Below are 23622 nucleotides of genomic sequence, written 5' to 3'. Positions count from 1 at the left end.
GGGTGGAGTGGGTTGAGTAGGGGTCCTCTGAACAGGAATCCCTGAAGTGTAATTGTTGGTGCCATTGTAGATGGGGGAAGATGTGAAGAGTCAAAAAGTCAGCTTCATAGTTATCCAGCAGTTAGACTGGGTTTTTGTACCATCCAAATTCTCCCAGGTAACTATTAACTGAAATGTACCTCTTTGGATACGCTGCTTTTTTTGGAAGGTTCCTGATACAGGAGAAGTGCCCATTGGGTTCTTCAGTTTTCCAGGCAATTCCCAGAGTCTGTTGAGTCTGGAATTTCACAGAGCTCCATGCATAATCTTATTGCAGCTGCCCATAACTAAAGTTGACAAGGTGACCGCCTGGAGCATTTTAGCTAACACAAGATGGCTGAAAGGGTTTGACAGTTGCATATAGCAGACATCCACAGCCAGACTTGTGGCCTCCATACAGGGTCACTGGATAAGATAATGAAAGGTCTCAGTTCGAGAAGATAGGTGAGTATAGTCAGTGAGGCATCCCTGATGAGGCAGGCACAGATGAAATTCATTTTAGAAAATTAATGTAAAAGTTCAATTTAATATAGAATAGAAGGTAAAACTGGACCCATTCCGTTAAAACATTTTCAGGTAGTTGTAAATTGCATTAAGAAGCACACGCATATGTGTATTCCTTACAATAATAATGGTGGTTTTAGTTTTAGTATATTCTTAGCGGGAATTTGAACATGTGCTATTTGGTGGGGAAATTTGTGTGAAAGGTATTTGAAATAAATACAGTGCATGGGGAGCAGGGGGAGGGTTCGGGCACACGTGAGAATCAAATTTCTGTCCTGAACCAACTCGCAGCTGCAAAATAGAAATGCGTTTGTTTGATCTCCCCAATTTGTTAGCTTTGTTAAAGAACTAACATTAGGTGTAATCATGTAACTTTATATATATAACTAACTTTACATCGGCAATGATGGTATAAATTTCATTATGACTGGTAGAAATTGGCATTTTTTTGTATCTTTCATCATCAGAGCGGTGAGAAAAATAGATTGCATAACAGCTTTTTAAAGATCCTTAGTGATAAATTATTGTTAATTAACATGCTGAAGCTGGCAGGTGTCTGAGAAGGATTGTGGTTATTAGTATATTGGAATGTGGATAAATACAACGACCAGTAATAGATATGTCTGATACCATCATGAGATCATGGGAATACCTAGGGTTATCCATAGAGATGTCAATTTTGTTTATTGAGCATTTGTTTACAGGATTGGATGTGTGGATTGGGGGGACATGGCTAACAATAACATCAATATTGCATGTAATCATAGTAATGCAAAATGTATAAAAATGCTATACTTAACTGGGAGAGGCAGAGTATTCAGTGGACACTATTCCAGGAACTTCTCCCATGCTGCATGGTAAAGAGCTCTGAATAAAGGTCAACTTGTGCTGCTAGACACGGAACTGGGTAACTCCTCTTTGACGTCTCTCTCCCTCCAACAAACTCCAACTTGTATTACTCCAACAATTATCTGGCCATTGGAATAAAATTGGTGATTGCCGTTTACCAAGTTGAAGTTCACCCTGGCGCTCAGTAGGTATCCATGATTGCAACAATGGTTGCACACGCACATTTGGATATCTGCCAAAATGTTCAATGTTACTTTGAAACTTGACTCTTTGGAATTATGGCAATGCATGGCATATAAAGGAATAGCTGTAAGGTTTCTTGAAAGTTTAGAGTGGGTAAGTATGAGGACTATCACTATTACACACTATTTCATAGCCATTTCCTCTTCTCATTGCCCCTCAGATACTCCATTCCCAAGTCAACACTAAAATGCTGCTCAGTTTTAGGTGACCATTATAAGTAGCCAAACTCAGGCTGCTTTCTCACAGGGTGCTTACTTAAATGGGACTAGGGCATTGCAGCACAGTGGTACTGCCCCCCTACATCTGAGCAAGGAGATCTGGTTTCAAGTTCCACCTGCGCCAGAGATGTGAAATAATATCTCTGAACAGGTTGTTTAGAAAATATCAATACAAATGGAATCATCTGATTATCCCCCATTTTAAATGGGGAAACATGATCAAAACCCAATTGGTGTGGAGAGATCAGTTACAAGTTTGCACAACACAAAGCTAAGAAGGTTATTTCTAACACAGTTTCCGAAGTCACCTGTAGTGATTATAATGAGGTCATTCAGGTGGACTTCATAGTTCACTGATTTCCCCGATTGGTGCTATTAACCTGGTCCAATCTGGATGCCCTACTGTACAGATATAAACAAGTTTCATAGAACATAGAACAATGCAGCGCAGAACAGGCCCTTCATGTTGCGCCGATCTGTGAACTAATCTAAACTCCTCCCCCTATCATTACCCAAATGCTTATCCGAGGAGTACACTCTGTACACTCTGAGAAAACCAAAACAGTATCAAGTACTATGTACATATAAACAAAGAGTGACTTAGTGACAAGATACCAGCTACTGTGGAGTTATTTCAGAGGCGATGAGAGAGCAAAAATATACTCCTGAAGGAATTCACTTGCAACAGTCATCTTTGAGTTGGGGTATGCATTTCTGGCACCGTGCTATTATTTGGAAAGCTTGACTCGTTTGTCTTGCCATCAAAGACTTAACTTAGTATCTGCAAAGAATGTGTTATTTTTTCTGGCGGGGGGGACAAATGACATTGGGACAGATTCAAAGTAACACATAATTCTTCTGACAGCTTGTGGACCTGCAGCTTTTTTGCTTATTAGGAGCCTAACATTTCTTGATGCAGCAGTTACTGAAACTTTTCAAGAGTTGATGGATTTAGTTAAGGAATATTATGACCCCAGCCTCCTCTAATCCTGAGGTGCTATAGGTTTCACTCAGCAGTTCAAGAACCAGGGGAATCCCTGTTGGGATTTTTCATGAGGTTAAGATGACTGTGACTTTGGTTTGACCCTTAATGAGATGCTGAGAGACTGTTTGGTACGAGGGATTAATGATATAACCATGCAAAAACACCTAACTAGCTAAGTCCTGGACTTCAAACAGGCAGTACAATTGGCTTTGTGATGAGAAAATGCAGCAAGTGAAGCATATGAGTTACAGGGTTTACCAATGGAAATGAACATCCTCCCCAGGATGACTGAATTTGGGTGACACCACTTGAATGAAGGCAATTGCAGCCTCACTCAGGACATAGTCTGAACACTGGGACTCTAAGTCAGCCCATAGCGAAACACCAAAACAATGCCAAGCCTTGGCCAAGTGGTTAACATTTTCTTCAAGACTCAAGCTGGCAAGACATTATAGTTGCTGCTGGTATGAGAACTCCGGACAGCAAAAGAGGTCCATTGGGCATGAATTGAATAGAAGAACTCTTAGGCCAATATCCAGGAGTGTGCAGACCCTGGAAAACCCACCTACATCTGGCTTGGAATGGTTAAATTGCTGAGCAACATCCAAAACACAACCAAACAGAATAAACACCTAGTTAAATGGTCACCAGCTTTTAATGGAGGTTGATACCAGCGTGGCTGTATCAGTGATTGCTGAACCAGTTTTTTAAAAAAAGTCAATCTGGGCTCCAAACCTTAGGTTTGCATAAGACTCCAGCTAAACTGAGAATCTGTAGCAGGCAACATTAATAGATGAGGGTATAACTTCAGTTCTGGTCTCATATGACAGCAGTTGGTTCAATTACAACTGATTGTAGGAAAAGGCTCAAGCCCAAGCCTGATGAGGCGGGATTGGTTAAAAAAGATTCACCATGATCAGCTCAACATTTTTCAATTAGAAACTGGCTCCCTAAATGAAGTCCTAATTGAATACCCAATAGTTTCTCGGGATGGTCTAGGGACTATCAAAGGACACAAGGCCATCTTGCATGTTGACATAATTGCATGCTTCTACAAGGCCAACCCAGTGCCATTTGCCTTAGTGCAAAAATAGAGGCAAAAGTCAAGAGGCTGGAAAGGAAAGGAATCATCAAACCAGTACAGTTTGCAGAAAGGACAGCACAGATTGTCCTGATTGTGAAACCCAATGAGTCAATTTGCCTTTGTGGGGATTTTAAAGAAACAGTAAGCCACTTTTTGCAGCTGGATACATACCCAATCCCCCACATAGAGGATTTATATGCAAAGCTGCCAGGGTGGGGACTGTCCTTCATGAAGCTAGACATGAGTCATGCGTGCCTGCAATTGCAGTTAGACGAGGATTCCCAGAAGTGTGCTTCAATTAATACCTGTAAGGGTTTGTACCAATATATGAGACTGCCATCTGGGGTGTCATCAGCCTGTGCCATTTTCCAGCAGATTATAGAGAACATTTTCCAAGATCTACCCAGTTCACCATTTATCTGGATGACATACTAGTAACATGGAAGATGAATAAAGAAGACTTAGAGAACTTGGATATAGTCCTTAGATGTTTCTTGAAGGTTGGAGTATGCCTTCGAAGGGAAAATATGTATTCCAGGCACCTCAAGTAACCTACCTGGGTGATACAGAGTTGACAAGACTGGGTTACACTCATTAGAAGATTACATGAGGGTCATCAAAGATACCCCGGCTCTCAAGTCTGTATCAGAACTTAGGTCTTTCCATTGTTTGATGAATTATTATTGAAAGTTTATACGTAAGTGGCCTCCATCCAGCCAGTGTTACACCTGCTATTGAAAAAGGGTCAGCCTTGTAAATGGTCTCGTAGCCAAGAAGTACCCTTCAGGAAAGTGAAGAAGCAGTATCATCATCTAAAATGTTGGCATGTTATAATCCCAAGCGGGATCTGGTGATGATATGCAATCCCTCCCCATATGGTATTGGGGATGTGTTGGCTCACAGATGGCCATTGGAGTGGAATGCCTAATAGTGTATGTTTCCTGGACTTTGGTTGATGAAGAGTGTACATACACCCAGCTAGAGAAAGAAGGTTTGGCAGTCTCCTTTTGTGTGAGAAAGTTCTGCTAATACCTTTACAGATGCAAATTTGTAATAGTAACAGACCACAAACCCCAGCTAGAACCGCCTATAGATTCAGGTCAAATTCAGCTGTGAGCTCTCATTCTAAGTGCGTAAAGTTACAAGTTGGAACACTATTTGGGAGGGCAAGTAGCAAATCAGAATGCCTTAATCTGTCTCCACCTCCTGCTGGCCAATATACTAACCATGGTGCTGCCACCGGAAGAGTCCAGAGATAATGGGAACTGCAGATGCTGGAGATTCCAAGATAATAAAATGTGGGGCTGGATGAACACATCAGGCCAAGCAGCATCTCAGGAGCACAAAAGCTGACGTTTCGGGCCTAGACCCTTCATCAGAGAGGGGGATGGGGGGAGGGAACTGGAATAAATAGGGAGAGAGGGGGAGGCGGACCGAAGATGGAGAGTAAAGAAGATAGGTGGAGAGGGTGTAGGTGGGGAGGTAGGGAGGGGATAGGTCAGTCCAGGGAAGACGGACAGGTCAAGGAGGTGGGATGAGGTTAGTAGGTAGCTGGGGGTGCGGCTTGGGGTGGGAGGAAGGGATGGGTAAGAGGAAGAACCGGTTAGGGAGGCAGAGACAGGTTGGACTGGTTTTGGGATGCAGTGGGTGGGGGGGAAGAGCTGGGCTGGTTGTGTGGTGCAGTGGGGGGAGGGGATGAACTGGGCTGGTTTAGGGATGCAGTGGGGGAAGGGGAGATTTTGAAACTGGTGAAGTCCACATTGATACCATATGGCTGCAGGGTTCCCAGGCGGAATATAAGTTGCTGTTCCTGCAACCTTCGGGTGGCATCATTGTGGCAGTGCAGGAGGCCCATGATGGACATGTCATCAAGAGAATGGGAGGGGGAGTGGAAATGGTTTGCGACTGGGAGGTGCAGTTGTTTGTTACGAACTGAGCGGAGGTGTTCTGCAAAGCGGTCCCCAAGCCTCCGCTTGGTTTCGCCAATGTAGAGGAAGCCGCACCGGGTACAGTGGATGCAGTATACCACATTGGCAGATGTGCAGGTGAACCTCTGCTTAATGTGGAATGTCATCTTGGGGCCTGGGATGGGGGTGAGGGAGGAGGTGTGGGGACAAGTGTAGCATTTCCTGCGGTTGCAGGGGAAGGTGCCGGGTACGGTGGGGTTGGAGGGCAGTGTGGAGCGAACAAGGGAGTCACGGAGAGAGTGGTCTCTCCGGAAAGCAGACAGGGGAGGGGATGGAAAAATGTCTTGGGTGGTGGGGTCGGATTGTAAATGGCGGAAGTGTCGGAGGATAATGCGTTATATCCGGAGGTTGGTAGGGTGGTGTGTGAGAACGAGGGGGATCCTCTTGGGGCGGTTGTGGCGGGGGCGGGGTGTGAGGGATGTGTCGCGGGAGATGCGGGAGACGCGGTCAACGGCGTTCTCAATCACCGTGGGGGGAAAGTTGCGGTCCTTAAAGAACTTGGACATCTGGGATGTGCGGGAGTGGAATGTCTTGTCGTGGGAGCAGATGCGGCGGAGGCGGAGGAATTGGGAATAGGGGATGGAATTTTTGCAGGAGGGTGGGTGGGAGGAGGTGTATTCTGGGTAGCTGTGGGAGTCGGTGGGCTTGAAATGGACATCAGTTACAAGCTGGTTGCCTGAGATGGAGACTGAGAGGTCCAGGAAGGTGAGGGATGTGTTGGAGATGGCCCAGGTGAACTGAAGGTTGGGGTGGAAGGTGTTGGTGAAGTGGATGAACTGTTCGAGCTCCTCTGGGGAGCAAGAGGCGGCGCCGATACAGTCATCAATGTACCGGAGGAAGAGGTGGGGTTTGGGGCCTGTGTAGGTGCGGAAGATGGACTGTTCCACGTAACCTACAAAGAGGCAGGCATAGCTGGGGCCCATGCGGGTGCCCATGGCCACCCCCTTAGTCTGTAGGAAGTGGGAGGAGTCAAAAGAGAAGTTGTTGAGTGTGAGGACGAGTTCCGCTAGGCGGATGAGAGTGTCGGTGGAGGGGGCCTGGTCGGGCCTGCGGGACAGGAAGAAGCGGAGGGCCTTGAGGCCATCTCCATGCGGAATGCAGGTGTACAGGGACTGGACGTCCATGGTGAATATGAGGTGTTGGGGGCCAGGGAATTGGAAGTCCTGGAGGAGGTGGAGGGCGTGGGTGGTGTCACGGACATAGGTGGGGAGTTCCTGGACCAAAGGGGAGAAAATGGAGTCCAGATAGGTGGAGATGAGTTCGGTGGGGCAGGAGCAGGCTGAGACGATGGGTCGACCGGGGCAGGCAGGTTTGTGGATTTTGGGAAGGAGATAGAAACGGGCCGTGCGGGGTTGGGGAACAATGAGGTTGGAGGCTGTGGGTGGGAGGTCCCCTGAGGTGATGAGGTCATGAATGGTGTTGGAGATGATGGTTTGGTGCTCGGGTGTGGGGTCATGATCGAGGAGGCGGTAGGAGGTGGTGTCGGAGAGTTGGCGTCTGGCCTCGGCGATGTAGAGGTCAGTACGCCATACTACCACTGCGCCACCCTTGTCTGCGGGTTTGATGGTGAGGTTGGGGTTGGAGCGGAGGGAGCGGAGGGCTGCCCGTTCTGCGGGGGAGAGGTTGGAGTGGGTGAGAGGGGTGGAGAGGTTGAGGCAGTTGATGTCTCGACGGCAGTTGGAGATGAAGAGGTCGAGGGAGGGTAGGAGGCCTGGGGGTGGTGTCCAAGAGGAGGACTTGTGTTGGAAGCGGGTGAAGGGGTCAGTGGAAGGAGGCCGCAACTTTCCCCCCACGGTGATTGAGAACGCCCTTGACCGCGTCTCCCGCATCTCCCGCGACACATCCCTCACACCCCGCCCCCGCCACAACCGCCCCAAGAGGATCCCCCTCGTTCTCACACACCACCCTACCAACCTCCGGATACAACGCATTATCCTCCGACACTTCCGCCATTTACAATCCGACCCCACCACCCAAGACATTTTTCCATCCCCTCCCCTGTCTGCTTTCCGGAGAGACCACTCTCTCCGTGACTCCCTTGTTCGCTCCACACTGCCCTCCAACCCCACCGTACCCGGCACCTTCCCCTGCAACCGCAGGAAATGCTACACTTGTCCCCACACCTCCTCCCTCACCCCCATCCCAGGCCCCAAGATGACATTCCACATTAAGCAGAGGTTCACCTGCACATCTGCCAATGTGGTATACTGCATCCACTGTACCCGGTGCGGCTTCCTCTACATTGGCGAAACCAAGCGGAGGCTTGGGGACCGCTTTGCAGAACACCTCCGCTCAGTTCGTAACAAACAACTGCACCTCCCAGTCGCAAACCATTTCCACTCCCCCTCCCATTCTCTTGATGACATGTCCATCATGGGCCTCCTGCACTGCCACAATGATGCCACCCGAAGGTTGCAGGAACAGCAACTTATATTCCGCCTGGGAACCCTGCAGCCATATGGTATCAATGTGGACTTCACCAGTTTCAAAATCTCCCCTTCCCCCACTGCATCCCTAAACCAGCCTAGTTCATCCCCTCCCCCCACTGCACCACACAACCAGCCCAGCTCTTCCCCCCCACCCACTGCATCCCAAAACCAGTCCAACCTGTCTCTGCCTCCCTAACCGGTTCTTCCTCTCACCCATCCCTTCCTCCCACCCCAAGCCGCACCCCCAGCTACCTACTAACCTCATCCCACCTCCTTGACCTGTCCGTCTTCCCTGGACTGACCTATCCCCTCCCTACCTCCCCACCTACACCCTCTCCACCTATCTTCTTTACTCTCCATCTTCGGTCCGCCTCCCCCTCTCTCCCTATTTATTCCAGTTCCCTCCCCCCATCCCCCTCTCTGATGAAGGGTCTAGGCCCGAAACGTCAGCTTTTGTGCTCCTGAGATGCTGCTTGGCCTGCTGTGTTCATCCAGCCCCACATTTTATTACACCGGAAGAGTCCATTCTGGTTGTAAACTTTCTGGACACCCTTCCGGTCACCACTGTCAATATCAGACTGTGGACCCAAAAAGATCCAGTCCTAGCAAAACTGAAACAACTGGTGGTGATGGGGGAAACAAAAGGGCTGTCACAACCAGAACTGAAACCTTTCTGGACCCAGCAAAACAGATCACCATAGTATGCAACATTTTATAATGAGGAGCAGGAGTGATTGCCCCGAGGAAAGGTCACCACCAGATACTGAGTGAATTCCACCAAGGCCATCCAGGGGTGTCGAAAATGAGGATGTTGGCAACAACTTATGTCTGGAAGCCAGGACTGGATGCAGACATTGCCATTTGGTAGGTCTGTGCCCACAGTGCAACCAAAGATAAAAAATTACCACCACCAGCTGCTCACATTTGTGGGAATGGCCGGGCTAACCCTTGACATGATTACACATCAACTATGCTAGCCATTTCATCGGTTCAACATTCTTAATCATTGTGGACTCCTACTCAAAGTGGTTGGATGTGCATAGACTTAATTCGTCAAGCATGGGAATGATGTTGGAAAAGCTGCAACCATTTTTTGCAATACATAGGCTCCTGGATATTTGGTTACCGACAACAGGCCATCATTTACCAGCAGGGAATTTGAGTATTTCCGAAAGTCTAATGGCATTGAGCACTTAAGGGTAGCTCCATGCCATCCATTGGCGAATCGTCTGGCAGTAAGAGCTGTCCAAACTTTGAAAGCAGGCTTAAAGAAACAGCCTACAGCTTCGCTCAATACCAAACTGTTCTTGTTGCTGTTTGATCATTGGACTATCCCTCATGCAATTACAGGGATAGCTTCAGTAAGTGCTAATGGGGAGAAGAATCTGCACCAGGTTAAATCTGATCCTCCCTGACCTATGGGGCAGAATGAAATGATATCAGGAATGCTAATGCCAGACTCAAGCCTCCTCTAAGTGAGAGAGACACTTTACCTCAATGGACAAAGTTTGGTGCTGAAGTTATGGAAATCATGCATGGGTAAGAGGCATGTTCGACATGAGGTCAGGTCCCATAACGTACAAAGTTCAGGTAGGTGAGGCTGTCTTGAACAAGCAAGTGGACAGCACAAAAGCTGAAAACTCACAAACAAGGCAGGAACAAAACATAACCGCCCCCTCAGAACAGTGTGAAATGCTATTAGAACCCCTGGATTCTTCTCCTCCAGCTAATGTTGAAGAAACCTCAGAGTCTGAGATGCACACAACAGATAACACAGCCTTGATGCCTTTACTGCCTGAAAAAGAGAATGCATTTTTGAGATGCTCCAGGCACAAGAGGCAGGCTACGATCCGGTATCCACCATCTGTATCCAAGGTTGAGTCAGAGGAACCAGACCTGGTGCCCAGGAGAGGCTACAAAAAAAAACAGGCTTACACTTCTGTATTTAAAGGGGTGGGATGTATTGAATGTGATGAAGTCAGCCAGCTGGACCTCACGGAATATGAGTTCCCTGGTTAGTGCTGTTATCCTGGTTCAATCAGGGAACCCTGTCTGACAGATATAAACAGGACTATCAGAGGTTCTGTTCACTCTGACAGCTGGCTCTGTGGAAGCTGGACCAGTGTCAAGTACAATGCACGTGTAAATACAGGGTTGCTTGGTGACAGGATACCAATCTCTGGAGTTATTTCACTGTCCAATGTCAAGCTGTTTCCCTGGCTCCTTCCTCATTCCATTTGCTTTCCCTTACCCTCCTTCTTTCTTGAAGAGACTGACATATTGCCAAGTTAAGGTTACAGACAGTCCTCAGTTGTGAACCGGTTCTGATCTGGAGGCTGCTCGCAAGTTCATTTGTTCATAAGTCAGAACATAATTCAGGACAATATACAACAGCTGTTCAAAAGTACAGGAAATGTTCTTATGTCAGGTCTTTAAAATTACACCGCTGTATAGGCTGACAATTGTAAGTATGAGCACTTGTACGTCAGACATTTGTAAATTGGGAACCCCCTATACACAAGGTTCTGCCCTCCTTCAGGTATGAACATCTGCAAAGAAATTTGTTGGCAACCGAATTTTGGATGGGACCCTTACAAATCAAATCAAATCCTGTCCTTATCCTGCACTATTAGATATATCACTTGACAAGAGAGAGCCAGAGCATGTAGTAACTATGAAGAACTAAATTGCATTTATTTCAATGCAAAGGGTTTTACAGGGAAGGCTGAACTCAGGGCATGTTTAAGAATGTGGGATTGGGGCATTATAGCTATTACAGAAACTTGGCTGAGAGATGGACAAGACTGGCAGCTCAATGTTCTCAATGGGTTTTAGATGCTATAGCAAGGATAGGAAAAGAGGCAAGAAAGGTGGATGGAGAGGGTTGGGGGATAGTATTTTTGAAGGAATACATTACTACTATAACTAGGGAAAATATTTCTGAAAAATCATTTCGTGAAAATATACAGGTAGAAACTACGAATAAGAAAGGACAGATCACTTTGTTGGGATAGTACTATAGGCCCCCCAATAGTAAGAGAGAAACTGAGAAACAAATATGTGGGAAGATCTTAGATATATGTAAGTACAATAAGGTTGTAGTAATTTTAACTTTCCAAACATTGACTGGGGCTACCATAGTGTTATTAAAGGTTTGAATAGTGAACAATTTGTCAAATGTGGTCAAGAAAAATTTCTTTATCAATATGTGGATGCTCCCACTAGAAAATGAACAAAACTAGACCTTCTTCTGGGCAATGAGGCAAGGCAGAAGGCTGAAGTATAAGTGGGGAAACGCTTTGGGTCAAGCAATCATAATTCCATTAGTTTCAAAATGCTTATGAAAAAAGATAAGCCTTCCATAAAAGTTATAGTTTCCAATTAGAGTAAGGCAAATTTTAATAGTATGAGGCGAGACTTTCAAAAGTTGATTGGAGTGGACTGTTCACAGGTAAAAGGATGTCTGACAAGTGGGAGACATTCAGGACTGTGATAATGAGAGTCCAGAGGCATTTTGTTCTTGATAGAGTGAAGAGTAAGGCTGGTAAGATTAAGGAACACTGGATGAATAATGAGATTGAGGTGAGGTTCTAGTCAAAAGTAAAAGAATCTTATTTTAGATATAGACAACTTGGTTCAATTGAATCTTTTAATCAATATAAAGAGTGTAGGGCATTCCTAAGAGAAAAATCAGGAAGGCAAAGAGGCAATATGAGATAGCATTGGCAGATAATGTTAAGGCTAATCCAAAGAGATTCTACAAATACATTAAGAGCATGGGTGTAACGCATGGGAGGGTAGGACCTCTTAAAGATCAAGGAGATCATCTGTGTGTTGAATCCCAGGAGATGGGAGAGAAATTATATGAATTTTTGCATCAGTTTTACTGTGAAGAAATGGAGCTGAGAGAATGCAGAGAAATAAACTTAGTTTTAAAAATAAATTCATATTACAGAAGAGCAAGTTCGGGAGGTCTTATAGAATGTAAAAGTGGATAAATCTTTGACGCCTAATCGATGTGTCCCAGAATGTTGTGGGAAGTAAGAGAGGAAATAAGACCCCTTGCAGAAATATCTGCATCATCTATGACTACAGTCTGTTGACTGGAAAGTGGCTAATAGAATAGAGTAATATGGCATGGAAACAGACGGTTCAGTCCAACCAGTCCATACCAAACATAATCCCAAACCAAACAAGTCCTATCTGCCTTCTTCTGCCCCACATCCCTTCAAACCGTTCTTATTCATATATCCATCCAAATGTCTTTTAAACATTGTAATTGGACCCATAACCACCACTTCATCAGGAAGTTCATTCCTCATGCAAACCACCTGATGTGTAAAAAAATGCCTTTTACATAACTTTTAAATCTCTCATTGGAGAACAGGAGACCTGTAAGCCTGACTTTGGTTGTGGGTAATTATTGGAGGTGATTATAAAAGATACGATTTATAGACATTTAGAGGCAAAAATTGATTAGGGACAGTCAACATGATTTTATGCAAGGAAAATAGTGTCTTACAAACTTGATTGTGTTTTTTGAGGAAGTTCCTAAAAAGGTTGATGACGCAAAACCATAGCCACTGTTTATTTGGATTTTAGTAAAGCCTTTGACAAAGTTCCACATGGTAGACTAATTAGTGACGCTAGGTCACAACTCAGGGTGAGTTGCCAATTGGATACATAATTGGCTTAATGGCAGGAGACAGAGAATAATGGTGGAGAGTTCCTTTTCGGAGAGGAGGCCTGTGAACTGCAGTGTTCCGCAAGGATTGGTCCTGGGTCCTCTTTTGTTTGTCACTTATATAAATGATTTGAATGAGAATATAAATGGCATGGTTAGTAAGTTTCTGGATGACACGAAAATTGGTGGCATTGCAGACGGAGATGAAGGTTTTCTAAGGTTACAAAGCGATCTTGATCAAAGGGGTCAATGGGCTGAAAAATGGCAGACGGAGTTCAATCTGGATAAATGTGAGGTATTGCATTTTTGTACAACTAACAAGTAGGGCTTATACAATTAATGGTAGGGCCTTGGGGAGTGTTGTTGAACAGTGGGATCTGGGATGCAGGTACATAATTCTTTAAAGTTTCTGTCACACATAGAAAGATGGTTAAAAAAGCATTTGGCATGCTTGTTCTTCATTCCTCAGTCCTTTAAATACAGGAGTTGGTACATTATGTGGAGATTGTACAGGACATTGGTGAGGCCTCTTCTGGAATGCTGCGTCCAGTTCTGGTCACCCAGTTATAGAAAGGATATTATCAAGCTGGAGTGGGTTCAGAAGGCAGTTACCAAGATGTTGCCGGGTATGGAAGGTTTGACTTATAAAGAATGGCTGGATAGGCTGCGATTCTTTTCCACTGGAGAATAGGAGATTGAGAGGTGACCTGAAAGAAGCTTATAAAATAATGAGAGGTATAGATCAAGTTGATGGTAGTTGTCTTTTCCCTAAGATGGGGAATTTCAAGACGAGAGGGCACATTTTTAAGATGTGAGACATTTAAAAAAGACATGAGGCAATTTTTTTTACAGGGGGTGGTTTGCATGTGGAATAAATTTCCTGAGGATGTGGTCAATGAGTACAATTACAATGTTTAAAAGGCATGTGGATGAATACACGAATAGGAAAAGTTTGAAGGAATAATGGGTCAGGAGCAGGTAGGTAGGAAGAGTTTAGCTTGGGATCATGTTTGGCATGGACTGATTGGACCGCAGGGTCTGTTTCTGTGCTGTACGACTCTTTGACTTTACTCTTTACAACACAAGTCATTGGCTATCAATCAAGAATTGGAGGTATGAACTCATGTTCATTTTTCTCTCATCCCTCATTCAGGCTCGTTGAGGATTGTTGTGTTATGACTCAGTATGGAGAGCTGCACTACTTCATTTTCTATCCTAGTCTTCTGCTAAACACAAAATTTTTAAAATTTGATGTGGCGGATGCTATGGCCAGTTTTACAGTTCACATACTGTGTTAGGTTCAGCATTAAGAACAGGTCAGCCAGCTTTTTGTCAACCATAAACTTCTTTCAAGATACAAAAGTCATACCTACCCTTTTTAAAAAAATATACATTTGAAGAGAAACAAAAAGAATGAAAATCAGTGTTTAATTGAAAGTACTTTGGTCAGGTAGCACATAAAATCAGTATAAAAATGGATGAGTCATGAATTGTCACCAAATGGTGTTCTGCTTCTGAAGCATTCTGTACACACACAAGCTGCTGGCCCTGTGTTGCCTTCCTGAAAAGGTGCAGCTGGCTAAATTCCTTTTGCTCCAGATGGTGGAGTAAATATCATCAAATCCTCTCTAGGAATCCTCCATGAGAGGTAAAGATGACTTGTGGTTGGCTATCATCTCATACATTTTGCTTGGAGGGGACACAAAGAAAGAGAGAGAGAACAATGGGCTGTTGATCTTCTGTAGGGTCAATTTCTCTCTCACTGAGTTCAATAATGCAATAGATTTATCTCAGTCACAAACTGGGCCATGTGACTTGGCCAAACCTCTCCAGTTCTCCAGATTGAATGACTCCATCCGACCTCCATGCCACTTGCAGATGCAACATTGTCGCTGTTGTACAGAGTCTCTTTTCCTTTAAATTTAATCTTTGTTTAAGAGTTCAAAGCAAATTCATGCAGTACTATACAAGATTTTAAAGAAAACTTAGATTGCTTCTCTTCATGACAATTGTGGCACCAAGACTTTTGCCTCAGTCAAAGTAAACTGACACAGCACAAAACCAGGAAGCCAACTTGTTACATTTGGTCTGTATCATCACATTAACATCTTTATCACCCACCAAGACTGAGCCAGTATGCTTCAATTTTATAAAATCAACTTTGTTTTTATTTTATTTGTTGTTTGAAATCATGGCAAACCATAACAAATATAAACAGATTAGACAGACATATGTTTTAGAAACAATTGCCACATCACTAACAACCCTTTAGACACTTAACACATGAAACCATTTTAACTATTAATAATATTGACTGAGGTATAACAGAAATGGCTCAGTCATCCTGGAATACTGCCAGGAGTGTGTCAAGACAAGTTTATACCACTGTAGACTGCACTGCAGATGGCTATGATGCAAAACCAATATTTTAGAGTCCTCAAACTACCTTGGCTCGTGATCTAAATTTTGAGGAATGCATGCCGTTTTCCTCTCCCCACTTTTCCTCCACAATGGCTCTTGTGAAATTACACTATTTACTTGGAAGTATGTTTGGCTCAATTTTCCTTAACCATGTGCCCAGGGAGCACGGATACCCAAAGTGCCAGGATGCAACGCATTCTGGTGGCACTTCCCCAATGTTGTGTTGCCCAAGGCTCCCTGAAAGTGGGTTCGAACAAGCTCAATGCACATCAGGTGTAACACAGGGTAAGATTGAAGGGTATAATTAAATTTGGTATTGAACCATTCTGCATTTGGCCAATTGGCTACACAATCTTCAATGTTGACTTTAGGAGTTTGTGTCAATTCACCTCTGATCAAACTCGAACAAACATCAAAGAGATGGCAGTAAGAGGTAACAGAAGAGACACAGCTATTATTTTAAAACGTCATACATTTTATAAAACAGGTTTTAAATATGACAGTACCACTGTAGTATGCCTGTGAACAGACTATTATAGCATTTGCATTAAGTGGGAAAATTTATACTGCTGCTAACCTAATCAACATTTATAAATCAATTAAATTAGTGCAATTCATAAATATCAATTAAGCAACATAAACAGGTCTTGCCATGTTTCCAAATATGTCTATTGGAGTTTTAAAACTATTACTTAAAATAGTACAAATCTGACACACTTTATAAAATACAAGATGTTGGGAAGGATTTAAAGGAAGCCTGAGAGAAAAAAAACCGCAACTGAGTTATTACTTAACTTTTTAAGTAACAAATTTTCTCTTCGGAGGAACATGGAACAGGAGCTTTGAGATTCTTGTATTATTAACGGGTTGAAATTGAATTGTATACAAGTTCAGGATCTTTATGCATAAGATTCTAAATATGGCTCTTTAAGCACCATTTATATGCAGTGTCATATATTTGTTTACCTTCAACTTACATTTTAAGTTTAAAACAATCAAAAATGTCAAATAGTTTTCTTTTAGATTTATTTTCAACTTAAAGATGTTAACTTAGGTCCTACACAGAATCCAACATCTAAGCTCATTCCATTTATTAATACTTTAATACTTTGTCACGTTTTTATGCTTCACAGTGCTTGGGGCAGACAATCTCTCAGTGACTTATCATTTACTTTCACTTCTATGCTGTAAAGGACAAGAATAATGCTCCATACATTCCAGATGAATCAACAGATCCGTGTCACAGATCACAGGGAAGTACGGACAAGGAAGATTCATTTTCCCATTTTTGCTGAATCTTTCAGTAAGAGTCCACAGTCCCTTCACTGCAGCATTTAAATTTTTTTCTTAAAGTAGTTCCATTTGTAGTGAATGTCTGTTCACCATTTTTCTTCCTCTATATTGTATTTTACACATCTTTTTATTCTTTCAACTGTCATATATTTTAACAAACTCAGTAATTCCACTGTCCATTCAATCTGATTTAGCGACATTGTTAAATTTGATTAATTTCCAAAAATAAGTTTAATTTTAAGCTTCTGAATTCTAAAGGTTAAATTTCTATGGGGGCTGCCTAATTGACCAAGATTTTGGCAGAGATCTATAAAACTCTGCTCCCATCCAAGAAATGACATAAATATCAAGTTAAGCCATGTCTCTGGTGTTTCTATTCATTAACTACAAAACTTACAATGGAAGAAAATGAGGGTATGGCCCAGGAAAGTACCAATGCAAATTAGCAATATGAATTTGATATGCGATGCTTCCCAAACTGGTCCCTTGAGCACCCATACATTACCTCTTCCCAAGTTTAATATAAGCCTCTAGGCATGCCCACCGTGAAAGAGTTTTGCTCCTCTCTCTGATGGAGATCCCAGTCCAATCTTTTTTCTTGCCCACTGAACTTCTTACTCCCTCCCACACCCTATCTTCTGCATATAAACCAACACTTTTCCTAGTTACCATCAGTCCTGAGAAAGTGTCATCGGACCTGAAATGTTAACTCTGATTCTTCTTCACAGATGCCACCAGACCGGCTGAGATTTTCCAGTAACTTCTGTTTTTGTTCCTGATTTACAGCATCCGCAGTTCTTTTGTTTTTTTATAAGCCTTTTCTGTTTGTCAATTTGATTTTGAAGGTAGCTTGGAGTCTTTCATATCAAACTTTTGTTCAATATATTTGGTTAGTGCAGATACACAATTTTGAGGATTTAAAAAATCTATTTGGAATCTGAAGAAATAGTCAAGGAGAAAGAAGAATCTATATTTGTGTAGCATCTTTCACAACCATTAGACGTTGCAAAGTGCTTCACAGCTAATAACGTACTTTTGAAGCATTGTGACTCGGAAACATGGCAGAAATTTGCACACAACAGTTCCCACAAAATGGCAATGTGACAACGATTAAATATTCTGTTTTTTGAGATTCTACTTGAGGGAAGAATATTGACAGGCAGTTCCCTTACTTTTCAAGGTATACAACTGTAGACCCAGAGCCATGGATTAATGGCTCAGAAGGAGGACATTCAGCTCATCAAGTCCATGCCAGCTATCCCTGGAAAATCAATCTCCTTCCCTTGCACTGCCTGAAATGATTATTTCCTTCAAGTATTTATCCATGTTCCTTTTGAAAAATTTGATAGTCTCTGCTTCCATTACCACTGAAGGCAGAAAGTTCCAAGTCATTACCACTTTGTGTAAACTAAATACTTCTTTTTATCTCCCACCTGCTTCTCTTGCCCAAACCTTAAATCTGTGCGCTTAGTACTGTATCATCAACTAAGAGAACTGTTTTATCATACACTGTTCACATGTTATAATCTTCTGTGCTTCTAAAAAATTTCCACTCAATCTCCTTTGCTCCAACGAGGAGATTCTCCAAACTAGCCTTGTGGATAATTTTTTTTCATCCCTGGAACAATTCTAATAAATCCCCTTTGCATTCTTTCAAGGATCCTCACATCTTTTCCAAATGTGTTGTCCAGAACAGGATGCAACTGTGATCTAACCATAACTTTACATGGTTCAGCACAACTCCCTTACTTCTGTACTCAATACCTCTGCTAACCAGTTCCTAATATGCCCTGCAACTTTACAAATATCTAAAGGTCCTTCTTTCTCTACTGAACTTTGCTATTTCTATTGTCTCTATCCATTCTGCCAAAATGCATCACCTCACATTTCTGTGTATTAAACAACAGCTGGCGCTTGTCTGCACCCCTCAGCCAGCTTCATGATGTCCTGTTGCACTCATTTATATCACTTTCATTGTTTGGCATTCCTCCAAGTTTGGGATCATTGGCAAATTTTGCTCTCCATTCCAATATCCAAGTTATTTTTATATATAAATTAAAGCAGTAGTTCTACCACTGACCCTTCACGCTGTCTACTATCCTGCACTCTGCAAAATAACAATTCACAATGACTCATAGATTTTATCCAAAGATTGAAAAGAAAGTTGTCAATGACACATATTTATGAGACACAATTTTGATAACTAGCTTTTTATAAGGTGTTCCTGAGAACAGTAACATGAAGTGTTTAACTTCCACTTGAGAAAGAACTTGAGGCAACATTTTAAATAGATGTAGTAGCAATGTCACCGGAATAGTAACTGAGAGGCACAGGAAAAAGCTCTGAAGATACAGGTTCAAATCATACCATGGCAGCTCGTGGAATTCATTCAATTCATTGATAAAATTGGAACTGAAAATCAGTGTCAGTAACAATGACCATGAAACTGTCATCAATTTTTGCTAAAAACCCAGCGATCCACGATTGTCCTTCAGGGAAGGAAATATGCTGCCCTTACGTGGTCTGGCTGACATGTGACTCTAAACCTTTAGCAATGTGGCTGAATCTTAAGTGGCCTCTGAAATGATCTGATAAGCCACGCAATTCAAGGACAATTAGGGGTGGGCAACTAACTAGCCTCGTCATATCCATGAAATAATTTTAAAGGCATCTCTACTGATATTGCTGCGGAGCGCCAGCCTTAATTATAATTCTTTGGAGTGGCAGCTGAACTTAGAACTTGCTTCAGCCAGAAGTGACAGCACTATCAATTGACAACATGGAGTGTGACCTTTGCCTTCCCAACTGAATATTTTGAGGAAGTAACATTTAATTTAATATGCAGCATATTTTAATTTCATACACTCTGCAAAATTAATTTTGAACAAGGTTCCCTTAACTTAATTTGAAGATATTTGCTGGTAGGTTAAACAAAAAATGCACAATTGAATAATGGTGATTAGATCATACCTGTACTCTCCTAAGATTATAAAATCTACCTTGTAACATTAAGTTTTTGGTCACAATTCGTACCAGTACACCACATGAAGAGTGCAGGTAAAACTTAAAATAGGTAAAACTTTGCAATTGCGCTACACTATTGGTAGCTTTAGAAAGCAAGTGTAAACTTCAACAAACCCAACTAAGTTTATACAAGAAGAAAAATTGCTTCCAACACTCCCCAATGCAGTTCTGATGAAAGGTCACAGACCTGAAACATTAACTCTTTCTCGCTCACTTCTCCATTTCCACTGATACTGCTGGATCTGCAAGTATTTGCGACATTTTTTTTCTGGCATGATCTCAGCTTCCCAGCATCTGCAAAATTTTGTTTTTGCAAAGTTCATATCAGAATGAAGCAAAACCGGTCGACGCAGGAAATCCTTTGTCAAGGAACAGAAATGGACTTGGTTCACTTATTTTGTAGTAACTGATCCAAGATGACTTCATTTATTTAGAATTTTTTTGTCGAAATGGCGGATTTTGAGAAGGACCCTTGTTTATTCTGATCTAGATTGCAGTCTGATCCGTCTCCATCTCGATGTAGTTGTTGATGGAAGAGCAGGCAGACGTGGCTTTGCCTTTGGCTCTAAATGACGGTGGCCCGGGCGCTTGGATCCAGCTGGAGAATTGCCCACTGTTGTCAGCCTTGCCTTTCGCAGCCCTATGGCGACAACACAGAATTACAGCCACTATGCAAAGGAGGAGCAGGCCAGCGGACAGCGAACCCAGGACGCAGGCCAGGAGCCAGTCTCTAGCCGCCTCGTTTCTCACTGAATCGGGCACCCTGTCCGTGCCGTGCAGCTCCCTGCCCACGGGCGATGTGACCGGTGACCGGCTCCCGATGCTAAAATACAGGACAGTCCCACTCTTCGTGGTTGCCCCTCCTGGCCTGTCTGCGGTGGAGCCCAAGCGGATCCCCACAGCTGTTGGCATCGTGTCGGAGGTTGCGGCCTCCGTGTTCCAGTCCGTACCCGGGGCGGTCGGGATGCTGACTATGTCCTGTGAGGTGCTGACCACATCCAGTGGGGCGCAGGACACTCCATCTGCCCTCAAGGTGTAGCCGGGCCTGCAGGAGCACTGGAAGCTGCCTTGGGTGTTGGAGCAGGGCCCCTGACACGGCTGCCCGGCGCACTCGTCCACGTCGACGCAGGCATGCCTGTTGGCCTCGTAGCCGGGGCGGCACCGGCACGTGTAGGACCCCAGCGTGTTCTGGCACCGGTGGGCACAGGGTTGGGAGGTGCACTCGTCGACGTCCAGGCAGCCGCGCCCGTCCTCGGCCAGGACGTAGCCCGCACGGCAGGAGCACTCGAAGCCTTCGGGCCTTTGGACGCAAAGCTGCTCACAGGGGTGTCCCAGGCAGGGATCCAGGGGCGGACAGGGGCGTCCCAAGCAGGGATCCAGGGGTAAGCACGAGCGAAGGTCGTCCGCGAGTCTGTAACCGTCGAGGCAATGGCACGAGGCCCTCCCGCCCAAACCGTCGACGCAGAGCTGGGCGCAGCCGCCATTCTCCGCCTCGCAGCCGGAGGGGCGGGCGCAGCGCAGGGGTTCGTCCGGCGACCAGCCGTACGAGCCGGGGCTCGTCTCCTGGCACAGGGTGTAGCTGTCCGACCCGGAGCCCCGGCACGACACCGCAGCCAGCGAGCCAAAGGGCACCAGGGCCAGGGTGGCACTCTCGGCGTCGAACGGGGTAGTGTAGGTGACCGAGCCCGGCCCGGCTAGCTTGATGGGCCGGCACATGCCCCGGAAGCTGAACTTGCAGAGGTAGCCTTCGGCCCGGCCATGACCGCACACGCCGTCCGCCCAAGCGAAGCGCCTCCCCGTGGCACCGGGGCCGGTGGAGGAGAAGACGGCAAGATGGACGCAGCGGTGGGCGGTGCATGTGCTAAGTGGCTCCCGGGCCCAGTTGGAATAGGTGGTCTCCTCGCCTCCCGAGGTCCAGATGAAGCCCCTCAGCGGCTTGTGCTGCTGGTAGCAGTGCCGGCGGGGCAGCTGGAGCCCCAGCCAGAACCTCCAGCGGGTGCCCGGCGACCCGGCGAGGCTCGACTCCAGCAGCCGATGGATGTGCTTCGCCTCCCGTTCGTCCTTTACCGTCGCCAGGTTCCCCCCATTGACCTTGCAGCTGTCTAGCGCCTCCCAGAAGGGCTTGCCGACCATGTGCGCCGTGTAACAGGCATCGCTGGTGCAGAGGGTGGAATGCGAGGATGCTGCAGCCAAATGACCCCTCAGGGTGCCCACCAAGAGTTGGCATAGCAGCAGCAGCATCCTCCCAGAGCCTGGTAGAGTTCCTCAACGTGAGAGCGTGTCCTAGTCTGAACTGCTCTAAGCTGTGTCTGCAAGATGTGCTGCAGCGTGTGTTTTCATTGACCCCCCCCCCCCCAACTTTCTTCATTTTAATTGTTGACAGGGGCTCCCTGCTTCCCCGTGTGTCTTTTTGGTCCTGTGAACGATTCTCCCACGGTTTCAGCACAGCCTGCAGCGGAAACGATGGAGAAGTCACTGGAGAGTTTGTAAATTGTTGTTGCATTCCAACGTGGAAAGCAGCGAAGATGTTTAACTTCAAAAGAGCGAAGTGCACTTTCACATGCCTCATTCTCCCCTCCAGCTTTCCATCCCCGGGCTTTGCAGTCAACATTCATATCAGCACATGATGAATGATGCTTTGTTTAGAACAAGCTGAAACGTCTTCCACTCAGTAAAATTGACTGACCCCCAATTCACACCCCATGCTCAATTCACATCCCAGTGATTTTTTTCTGGTGGGATGGGTGAAAGGTAGGTGTGCATAAATTTATTATTGGCTACATCGGGATCACAGCAAAGCGAGAGCGAGTGGGAAATTCAGAATAGCCAAGTTAAAGTGATAACACAGCTAAAGATGTATTTACAACGCAGCCCCCTCAGCTAATCCCAACCCCCATTCCCCTGAGATCTTTATCGCCGAGGTCGTGGGAATGTTACATTGGAATTGCAAGGCTCCCAGAACAGCTGTACTCAACATAATTAAGACTTTGGGCATTCTTTAAAAAAGTGAATTTTGCCTAAAGATAATTCCCTTTGTTAATTATGTTATCACTTGAGGGAGATTGATTTGCTTAACTTTCAATAATAATATGTTTTAATATTTCCCAAATCAAATTGTGGAAAGGATTAAGCACATTACCAGAGTATAGGAAATTACTTGCTGAATAATGCTGTGAATTCTCAGAATTTTAAATATAGTGTAACTTAGTCTGTCATCCAAACTAAAATTGTACGGAATTTGGGAGTTGCAATTGAAAAATGTCCAGTTGTTATTAATGATGATCTTCTGTAGTTATATTAATTAGAACTATCTATTGAGTATTTTTTTAAAAAACCAACAAACGCTCATAGACCACACACACTATTTTTTGCACAACCAGAATTATACTTAATTGGCAGAAATAGTCCATTCTTTCCCATAACTACTAAATGACAGCAAAGAAAAAGTGGGACAAACTTGCTTGAATCATACTTGTAGAATCAAAACAAGCACTAGAATCACATCATTAATTGCAGGTGAACTGCTTTACACCAATTTGCTGTCCATTTGACCTTATGTATATAAGGTTATCATCAGATCATAATCTGCATTGGAAGTACTTAAATTATGCTAAATGCATTTATTCCGTACCTTTTCTTTCAGCCTTGCTGTTTTAATTCAACATTTTGTTTCCTCGTTTTGTAGTTGATTTGATGTTGAACTAATTTTGTAATCAATGCTTTCTCTTTGGTGTTCTGCACTGACCATTGGCATGTCTTCAATCTGATGGAGTAAGGAGATATGCAGGTACTTGCTCTGTCCATACTGGTCCGAGATGCCTGGTAGAGGGCACCACACTGTATCTGCTCTTTAATGACGACAAGACCTCGGTCAATGCCTTT

At 44.4% G+C, this 23622-nt stretch overlaps 1 protein-coding gene across 1 annotated transcript; it reads right to left on the bottom strand.

The window, feature by feature from the left end:
* Positions 1–14411: 14411 nt before the first annotated feature.
* Positions 14412–22042, bottom strand: LOC125455070 (complement component C1q receptor-like). Its single transcript, XM_048536603.2, has one exon. It carries the CDS (start codon positions 21979–21981, stop codon positions 20227–20229), a length of 1755 nt encoding a protein of 584 aa, XP_048392560.1. The 5' UTR covers positions 21982–22042; the 3' UTR covers positions 14412–20226.
* Between the last annotated feature and the right edge of the window lie 1580 nt (positions 22043–23622).

Source organism: Stegostoma tigrinum, chromosome 9 (assembly GCF_030684315.1).
Source record: "Stegostoma tigrinum isolate sSteTig4 chromosome 9, sSteTig4.hap1, whole genome shotgun sequence".
In the NCBI taxonomy this organism is placed as follows: Eukaryota; Metazoa; Chordata; class Chondrichthyes; order Orectolobiformes; family Stegostomatidae; genus Stegostoma; species Stegostoma tigrinum.
Note: the sequence above shows the minus strand (reverse complement) of the source record. Positions and strands in the feature narration are given on the sequence as shown.

Coding starts and splice junctions, on each gene's coding strand:
- LOC125455070 (XM_048536603.2), bottom strand. CDS start 21,981: ATGCTGCTGCTGCTATGCCAACTCTTGGTGGGCACCCTGAGGGGTCAT.